Raw genomic sequence first — 10,000 nt, forward strand, 5'->3', positions numbered from 1 at the left:
GTTTCAGGTGTTGCATAGCAACCCCTTACTTGCTGACTTCAAATTACTCTCTACTGTTGCGTTAAAATGACTGGACTTCTGGCGGAATGATATGAAAGATGTGGATTAGAAGTACAAAACCCGTTGCCAATGACAGCGGTGATTATCTTTCGCAGAGGTCTGTTAGCAGGAATTAATGTATGGGTATGACGTAGGGATGGCGTATAATAAACAATGTATAATTTGCTCCATCACTTTTCCCAATCTAGTAGCACATGCTTTGGAAAATGCTTTATAGTCGATGCACGAGTGAGACACGGGGTGCCACTGTTTACGGTCAGTTAAATCACCTTTCTTTGGTAGCTCCACGTTTGCCAGATTTGTCTCCATCAACCCCGACACTCATAACGTCACAACAGGCCTCTCCAGGAGCAGGCACTGCCAGTTCGTTCCTTAATCCCACTCACAGCCACTTGTGTCTCCACCAACCCCGACACTCATAACGTCACAACGGGCCTCTCCAGGCTCAGACACTGCCAGTTCGTTCCTTAATCCCACTCACAGCCACTTGCCTCTCTGCAGGGACGGCCAAATCTCCTACCTCGCACCCAACCAACTCAGCACTATCAGCCTCAACCAACACCAGCAGGGCAGAGGGCCCAACTAACAACTCATCCATAAGAAACCAATTCATCAGATTAAGTGATTTTTGGTCTTCAGAGGAAGACACACTGGCGACGGCTTAGGCCGCGTCTGGAAATAAACTGGTCTTAATATCAATGAGAAAAGCTTGAAAGTGCGGTTTTATTCTACTCAAAGTTATCATTCTTTTACTCGCACCCGAAAACGCATTTATTTTTTTGGAAGGAGAGCGCACCTATCCCTACTACTATTCAGAGGAAGAACCAGAACAGAGATATAGTTCATTTTAGTACCCATTTGAACCACTGTATTACCTTTTTCAACCTTACTTAAAAAACAACTATCATGTGGTTCATTCTAGATGCCGATACCACATGTTCATGTCTGACTTCTTCTTACTGCTAAACTACAGAGAGAGCCAGAGAGAGGGAGGGAGGGAGAGAGGGAGGGAAATGGAGAAAGAGACAGAGAGAGAGAAAAAAAGAGAGAGAGAGAGATAATGAGAGATGCAGAAGGTCAACGATCACCACTTTAACTTGGAAAGGTTGTACGATGAGGGAATAGACAAGAGGGAAACTGATAGAGAGAAAGAGAGAGGGGAGCGAGATATAGAGAGAAAGAGAGAGAGGAAGACTGATAAATATATATATATACATAGAGAGAGAGAGAGAGAGAGAGAGAGAGAGAGAGAGAGAGAGAGAGTAGACGAACAGAGAGTAAAGAGGGGAAGAAAGAAGGAGGTTGAGGGAGAGAGTGTAGTGGGTGGACCAAGAGAGAAGGAGACGAGAACTGAGGGGAAATAGAGAGACATAGATAGAGAGAGACAGACATAGATGGAGAGAGAGAGAAGGAAGGAGAGAGAGACATACAGTAGATAGAGAGAGAGAGACATACAGTAGATAGAGAGATAGAGAGACATAAAGAGAGAGAGAAAAGGAGAGAGAGACATAGAGAGAGAGACATGGAGAGAGACACATAGATGGAGAGAGAGAGACATAGAGAGAGAGTGTTAGAGAAAAATGTCTCTCTTAATAAAGCCTGGGAGGAGTCTATATGGATGATTGACAGCTGTCACTCACCCAACATCCACATTCCATGAGATTTAAACCATCTTTGCCTGTCTACCAGGTTAAACGCTCCGGTGTAGCTGAGCATCCAGCATGCTCCTTCCCATTCTCCTCCATCCATCTCTAAGCTCACATTCTAAACCTGATTGTTCAAATCCTTGATTGTGATTGGCTAAAAGCCGTTGTAAAATCCAGCATTACCTTACAATTTGACCTGATTACATTCCATATTACTGCGCAGCGAATGGCAAGGCATTCATATAGCGCATTTCATACCCAGTGTTCCATCTGGCTGTTGCGTTGCTTCAAGGGTTGCGTGGCAACGATTTATTTAGGAACTATAATTTTTAGTGGCGGAAGAATGACGGTTCATCATTAAACTATTGTTTCTTAAATTGAATTGTCTTTATTTATGAAACCATATCAGATATGTGTAGTAACAGGTTTAGAAAAGCAATAAGCCCCGCGAGTCCGTGCTTTGCGCTGATTTTAGAATAGGTAAGGGGGTTTAACGGCACTCCGCTTCGCGTCGTGCCTAACAACTCCCTTACCTGTTCTAAAATCAGCGCAAAGCACGGCCTCTTGGGGCTTATTGCTTAATTAACCAGACAACAGTGAGAGGTTAATGCTAATGCCCTGTCTTTTGACATGAGCCACTATTGAGCTCTCCGCTCACGTTACCCTTTATCCATAGGGGGTGTCAGCGGACATCGCACACACCCAATCTCTGCTACAGGCATCACAGGACCACGGCCTGCTACCAAGCCAAACGTGCTTATTATCAGCTCTCTGATGCATTGCATAAGCATTCCGGTGGGCGAGCGGCTAGTGAACTTGCAGAGGATGTAGAATAAGAGAAGACAGGATGTGTGACTGATAGAGAGGAAGACAACAGAGAAAGAAAGAGAGAGGTCAGGTCTGACCACCTTAACTTGCAGAGGATGTAGAATAAGAGAAGACAGGATGTGTGACTGATAGAGAGAGAGAGAGAGAGAGAGACTGAGAAAGGTAGAGAAAGAGAGAGATAGAGAGAGAGATAGAGAAAGAAAGAGAGAGGTCAGGCCTGACCACCTTAATTTGCATAGGATGTAGAATAAGAGAAGACAGGATGTGTGACTGATAGAGAGAGAGAGACCACAGAGAAAGAAAGAGATAGGTTCAGAGGGAGTCAGCAGTGGGCTGAGAGAGAAAGAGAGAGAGAGAGAGAGAGAGGGAAAGAAAGAGTGAGGTAGGGAGGCCATGAGAGAGAGAGAGAGAGACTGAGAAAGGTAGAGAAAGAGAGAGATAGAGAAAGAAAGAGAGGTCAGGTCTGACCACCTTAACTTGCATAGGATGTAGAATAAGAGAAGACAGGATGTGTGACTGATAGAGAGAGAGAGACCACAGAGAAAGAAAAAGGGAGGTTCAGAGGGAGTCAGCAGTGGGCTGAGAAAGAAAGAGGGAGGTATGGAGGCTAGGAGAGAAAGAGAGGGAGAGAGAGAGAATGAGTGAGGAAGGGAGGCCAGGACAGAAAGAGAAAAAGAGAGAGATTGAGGAAGGGAGGCACGGAGAGAAAGAGAAAGAGAGCGATAGAGAGAGTGAGAAAGGGAGAGAAAGAGAGAGATAGAGAGAACGAGAAAGAAATAGATAGAGAGAGATGTCAGGCCTGACCACCTTAACTTGCAGGTGATGTAGTCTCAGCCATGGCCTCTTGTCCATGTATCAGGGATACGTGCAGGAACCGCCCACAGGAGAGATAAACAGCACAGGGAATGAGCAGATTCATATCACAACACTGCTAAATTAAACAAAGAAAATGGAGAGAATATAACAAATAGAGAAGAGAGAGAGAAGGGTTTATCTTTCCTTTTTTTAGAATCAAGCAATCGCAGAAGGCTGGGATGGAGATATCTACTTCCTGCTAAATACTGCTCCATTGCCTATAAACATAGACATATATACTGTATATACACGGCCCATTGACTGCTTCAGAAAGTTGCTGTGACGTTCCAACTCGCCGCCATCTTGGGGAGGTGAAGACTGCTAACTTAAACAAAGAAAATGGAGAGAATATAATAAATAGAGAAGAGAGAGAGAAGGGTTTATCTTTCCTTTTTCAGAATCAAGCACTAGCAAAAAGCTTGTATGGAGATTCTAGTGTTGTTATTTATTTTAGTTTAGTTTTTAGATATTTTGTTTTTAAAAATATGTAAGGTATGTATGTAATAATAATCATCATAATAATACAAATAATAAGAATTGTCCCACCGAGACAGAGAGAGAGAGAGAAACAGACCTTTCTGTAAGACAGAGATACACAGACAGTCAGGTAGAGAGGCAGACAGACAGGTAATCAGATAGACAAGATGGACTGATATGCTGTCAAACACTAGAACAGATAAACAGAGATGACAAAGAGAAGAGAGACAGATAGATACACAGACAGATGGATATACTTACCAATGTGCAAGACAGACATACAGGCAAACAGACAGATGATAAGAAAAAGACAGACTGAAAGACAAAGACATATGCAGACATTACGATACAAGGCACAGACATACAGTATAAACAGACACACAGACAGGAAGGCCCACAGACAAACAGACAGACAGATAATAAGAGAAACAGGCGGATGGACAGTCACACAGAAAGATGATTAGGCAGACAGAGAGACAGGCAGGCAGGCAGACAGAGAGACAGGCAGACAGACAGACAGACAGGGACACAGGCAGACAGACAGACAGACAGACAGACAGACAGGGACACAGGCAGACAGACAGACAGGGACACAGGCAGACAGACAGACATGCACTCAGGCAGACAGACAGACAGACAGGCAGACAGGGACACAGGCAGACAGAGAGACAGACAGGCACTCAGGCAGACAGCAGGGCTTAGTGGAGGTTGCTGGAGTTCTGACAGCAAGGCGGTGTGAATAATTAAAACTCTCCCCATGGTGGCATATGCATTCTGAGGCACTACATTATCTCCCACCCACACACACACACACACACACACACACACACACACACACACACACACACACACACACACACACACACACACACAGACACAGAGTCGCAGAAGAAAACAGACACGCACACACACACACACACACACACACACACACACACACACACACACACACACACAGGAACACACATACACACAGAGGACACACACACAAACACACAGACAGACACACACACACAGACAGACTCACACAGAGACACACATACACAGAGAGACACACACACACATGTACAGATACAGAGGAACACACACACACACAGACACATCGACACAGGAACACACTCACACGTACATAGACACAGAGGAATACACACACATAAACGTTGCATGCACACAGACACTCACTCACACACGCACACGCATACAGACACACACACACACACACACACACACACACACACACACACACACACACACACACACACACACACACACACACACACACACACAAGCACGTATATAGACAAACACATACACACAGACACTCACAAACACACTCACACACACACATACAGACACTCAAACACACAGACACTCTCTCTCACACACACACACATACACCAGGCTAGAATGCACTTCTGTTGCCCGAGGCAAATTATTGTTTGTTCGCTAACATGGGGTGTGTCTTGAAAAAGAGATTTGAGATTTCTGAGTGTATGTGTGGGTGACTAAAGCAACTTTTTCAATCCATCTTCTACTGATCTCTCTTCATATTTGACACAGGCATCCCTAGGTCTATCTGTCACACTGCTGAATTGATGCAGGGATTGATAAAGAGAAAGAAAGAGATAGAGAAAGAGAGAGAGAAAAAGGAAAGACCGTAATGAAAAGCAAAAAAAAGTCTCCTAGGCAAGATTGTTTGTGACACGGTCATGCCAGTATAGCATGATGAATTTAATTGAATTGACCAGATACAGAACAAGAGAGGGAAGGAGGGGGGGGGGGGGGGGGGGGGTATGAAAGTTACCCAGACTCAAATGCAGTGAGGAGGATGGTCTGGGGGACAGATTGAGAGAAAGAGAGGGAGAGAGAAAGGAAAGAGAGAAAGAGCGATTAAAGATGTTGAGGAAGAAAAAAAAATGTTAGACAGGGCCAATCCCTGCTGATGGATTGGAGCTGTGTGCTGTAGAATGCCAGAGTATTCTAGAAGATTCCACAGGCATCAGCACAGGGAGGACCAGAGTAATCTAGACGAGACCCAGACGCTCAGCAGAGCAGTCTTGTTTTCGTCCTAAATGTATTTTCCGATACTGACTGGCAGACTATACATTATCCTGTTTATTAAACAGCTACTTGCCAAAACGATAGAAACATCCCTCCAAAATAACCATTTCAATGATTTTAGTTTTGTGACTTCTGCTAAGAAAAAAAAAAAAGTTCAAATCTCAGGTGTTGCGTAGCAACCTATTACTTGCTGATTTGAAGTTACAATAACTTTCCGCTATGTTAGGTGCAGAATGAAATGGAAGATTTAATATTTAAATTAGAAGCACAAAACCGTTGCCAATGGCAGCGGCCATTCATTTTTTGCAATGGAACGTTTTGCAACATTCTTAGGAGCCGTATAATAAATAAGGTATAGTAGAGTACAATAAATATAAGTAATGACGATTGTCGCTATAGATACAAATACTTTGGCACATGCCAAAATTACCGCGATCCTTTTTGTCTATCTATTTTTAAGCTCATGACATCTAAAGTATCACTGCATGAACATTTGAAGAAAGGTTTTATATTGTTAATGTCTATTTGCCACAGGGATTACTCAGTTTCCTTTAAAATAAACATAACAAAACTAAATTGATGTTCATTGTCAATATGTCATTTGCCCAGAGGTGCCAAAATTGTACTTGCTAAATAGAATACGTTTTTAGAATACTTAAATAAAGAAGTTATTAGAATACTTAAATAAATACGTTTTTAGTGAATTAATGGCCAAGTTAGTGTACACTAGTAAATCCTCAGCTATGGTTTGTGTCTTGTGAGTTTTGCGAGATAGCTGCACTCGCATCTGTGCGTTAGCTGAAGGAGAAGACATTGCTTTGAGTTATGTGATATTTCAGTAAAAGCTGGGGTTTAAAAACAGAACAAGAACAGAAAACAATGTGTGAGTGTGTGTGTGTGTGTCTGTTTGTGAGTGTGTGAGAGAGAGGGAGGGGACACAATTTGTTTCTGTTTGTGTGTATGTTTCTTCCCCTCTCTCTGTGTTTGTGTATGTGAGAATATATATATATGGCTGTGTGCGCGTTCATGTGTGTGTGTGTGTGTGTGTGTGTGTGTGTGTGATGCATGTCCATGTTTAATTATTAATCATAATTAGCTGTGTGTGTGTTCTACCGAGTGATAACTCTGTCCTGCTGTGACTCCCTACTGCTGTCCTACCTAATCATCATTAGCACTGTGTGTGTGTGTGTGCGTGTGTGTGTGTGTGTGTGTGTGTGTGTGTGTGTGTGTGTGTGTGTTTGTTGTATGTGTGTGTGTGTGTGTGTGTGTGTGTGTGTGTGTGTGTGTGTTTGTGTGTTTGTTGTATGTGTGTGTGTGTGTGTGTGTGTGTGTGTGTGTGTTGGTATGTGTGTGTGTGTTTGTGTGTGTGTAAGAGAGAGATTGACCATAAGACCATCGGGTCTAATGTCAGGGTGGTCAAGGCTACCTCCCCCAAAATATCAAGCCATCCTTAAGGAAGAGACAGCTTTTGTAGGCCGGGGGGATGCAAACGTAGATATACATGTACGTTGTGGAAATGTACACAGCATTGAGAGAGACAGTGTGTGTCTGTGTGGGGGTCGCATGCATACATATCCGCTGTGAAAATGTACCCATACTGTTTGTGCGCAACATTTATCTTGATCCTTGTTAACATGTAGGAAGTGCATCCAAATGGAAGAGCACATGTGTCAACACACATTATTCATGAGTTCATTATTTCCGCAAACATTCATGACTCCCATACTGTCTGGATATACATGTAACTATTTGTGGGGTTGTGTCTGTGTTTTGGTGTGTGTTTGTGTGTGTGTGTGTGTGTGTGTGCGCGTGCATGTGCGTGTGTGCGTGTGTGCATGTGTGTGTGCGTAATCAGGTTCAGAACGTGACCCAGTCCATGGAGCTGCTGGACCTGCGGACGTCTCGTGACCTGCAGTACGTGCGGGACTCTGAGCCCCTGCTGAGGGGGGTGGAGGGACGGGTCCGCTCCGCCACTAGCAACCCCCGCAGCCTCAGCCCCAAGGGCTTCCAGGTATGGCTTACGGCCGTACACCACAAGGCACCTCATCATAACTCACCGGCGTACACCACAACGCACCTCGTCATATCTCACGGCCGTACACCACAACGCACCTCATCATATCTCACACCACAACGCACCTCATCATATCTCACAGCCGTACACCACAACGCACCTCATCATATCTCACACCACAAGGCACCTCATCATAACTCACCGGCGTACACCACAACGCACCTCGTCATATCTCACGGCCGTACACCACAACGCACCTCATCATATCTCACACCACAATGCACCTCGTCATATCTCACACCACTACGCACCTCATCATATCTCACACAACAACGCACCTCGTCATATCTCACCGGCGTACACCACAACGCATCTCATCATACCTCACACCACAACGCACCTCATCATATCTCACACCACAACGCACCTCATCATATCTCACACCAGGTACCTCAATAAACCTCAATATATCTTTGTCAGGGATAATCACCCTTGACTGTTACTTTATTACCTCAGAATAAAGACTTCACAAACAGAAATATTATTAATAACAGACGTTTACTCTAGGCCCAGAGGAGTGAAGTGGCATGAATCGCTCCAAGCCAAACACTAACTCCCTTCTCAATACGCCTGTTCTTTATTCAAAATAATGTATACAAGTTTATCTCAGAGTACCTCATCATGGAAATTAATAAACAAATTATATATAAATATATTTACTATGTCTCTGTAGACCACAGCATACCTCATTATGCAAATGAACCTACTCTAGCACCTCATGACCATGGTATCTCAATACACCTTAATGTACTGTATCTCAACATGCCTCATTATGCAAATACATAAACAGAAGAGCACGCCTACTGTGTCTCCACATACACGTACTTCAGCTCCTGCTAGCTCACTGTGTCTCGATACCCCACAAACCAACACACTGTATCTCAACGTGTGCCTTGTCACGCAAGTGAACATACAGAATCAGTCAAAAAGTTTGGACACACCTTACATTTTTTTCTTTACTTTTATTATTTTCTACATTGTAGATTAATACTGAATACATTTAAACTACGAAAGAACCCATATGGAATGATGTGCAAAACAAAAAAAAGTGTTATCTACCATGTAGAAAATAATGAAAGTAAAGAAAAAACTGTACCTCAGCTCCTCGCGGTTCACTATATCTTTATACAGCACAACGTACCTCGCAAATATGGGAGCACAGCATACAGTGTGTGTATGTGTATTGTACTTATTCATTTTCACATTTCTTCTTAACTAAAAACAGTTCAAACACACACACACACACACACACACACACACACACACACACACACACACACACACACACACACACACATACACACACATACACACACATACACAGTGTGCTTCAGAGTGCTTTGAGCATATCCATCCTGCAACCTCCAGGGGCCCGACCTGACCTGACCTGACCTGACCTGACAGCTCTCCTCACCCTGTTCCTCAGTATGTCTCGCGAACACGTAAACTTGTCTCTTTGTCTCAGAGCATGCGTTAGCCGACCTGACACTCAACAGTTGAGCAGTACCATGCCTCAACTTGGCGACGGGTACAAATGGAGAATGAAGGATGAAGGATGGGTTTTTGTGCTCTAGAGTTACAATGGTACTTTGTAGTTTTTGAACACATAAACTTGTCTCGTTGCCTCAGAGCACATGTTAGCTAACAACATAGGTATAAAGCACTGTATAAAAAAATGGACATGTAGTTACACACCTCAGCTTGCATGTTTGAAATGTCTTTAAAGCTTCTTATTATTCACCACAGTGGTGACATCCTCTACCTGACACAGACATACCTGTGTGTGTGTGTGCGTGTGTGTGTGTGTGTGTGTGTGTGTCTGTGTGTGTGTGTGTGTGTGTGTGTGTGTCTGTGTTTATGTGTATGTGTATGTGTTTGTGTATGTGTATGTGTATGTGTATGTGTATGTGTACGTGTATGTGTATGTGTATGTGTATGTGTATGTGTATGTGTATGTGTATGTGTATGTGTATGTGTATGTGTATGTGTATGCGTGTGT

The 10,000-nt window shown here is 43.5% G+C and overlaps 1 protein-coding gene across 1 annotated transcript in view; it reads left to right on the forward strand.

Moving 5' to 3' along the window:
- The window catches only part of olfm2b (olfactomedin 2b), a gene marked incomplete at both ends in the record, with an annotated part of 55,200 nt that overhangs the window by 22,519 nt on the left and 22,681 nt on the right, over positions 1-10,000 (forward strand). The window contains one exon of the mRNA XM_080847688.1: positions 7,783-7,938. Within this exon, the coding sequence (XP_080703814.1) occupies positions 7,783-7,938 (156 nt within the window). The remainder of the gene's footprint in view (positions 1-7,782; positions 7,939-10,000) is intronic.

The sequence above is a fragment of the Sprattus sprattus genome, assembly GCF_963457725.1.
Source record: "Sprattus sprattus genome assembly, chromosome: 1".
NCBI lineage: Eukaryota > Metazoa > Chordata > Actinopteri > Clupeiformes > Clupeidae > Sprattus > Sprattus sprattus.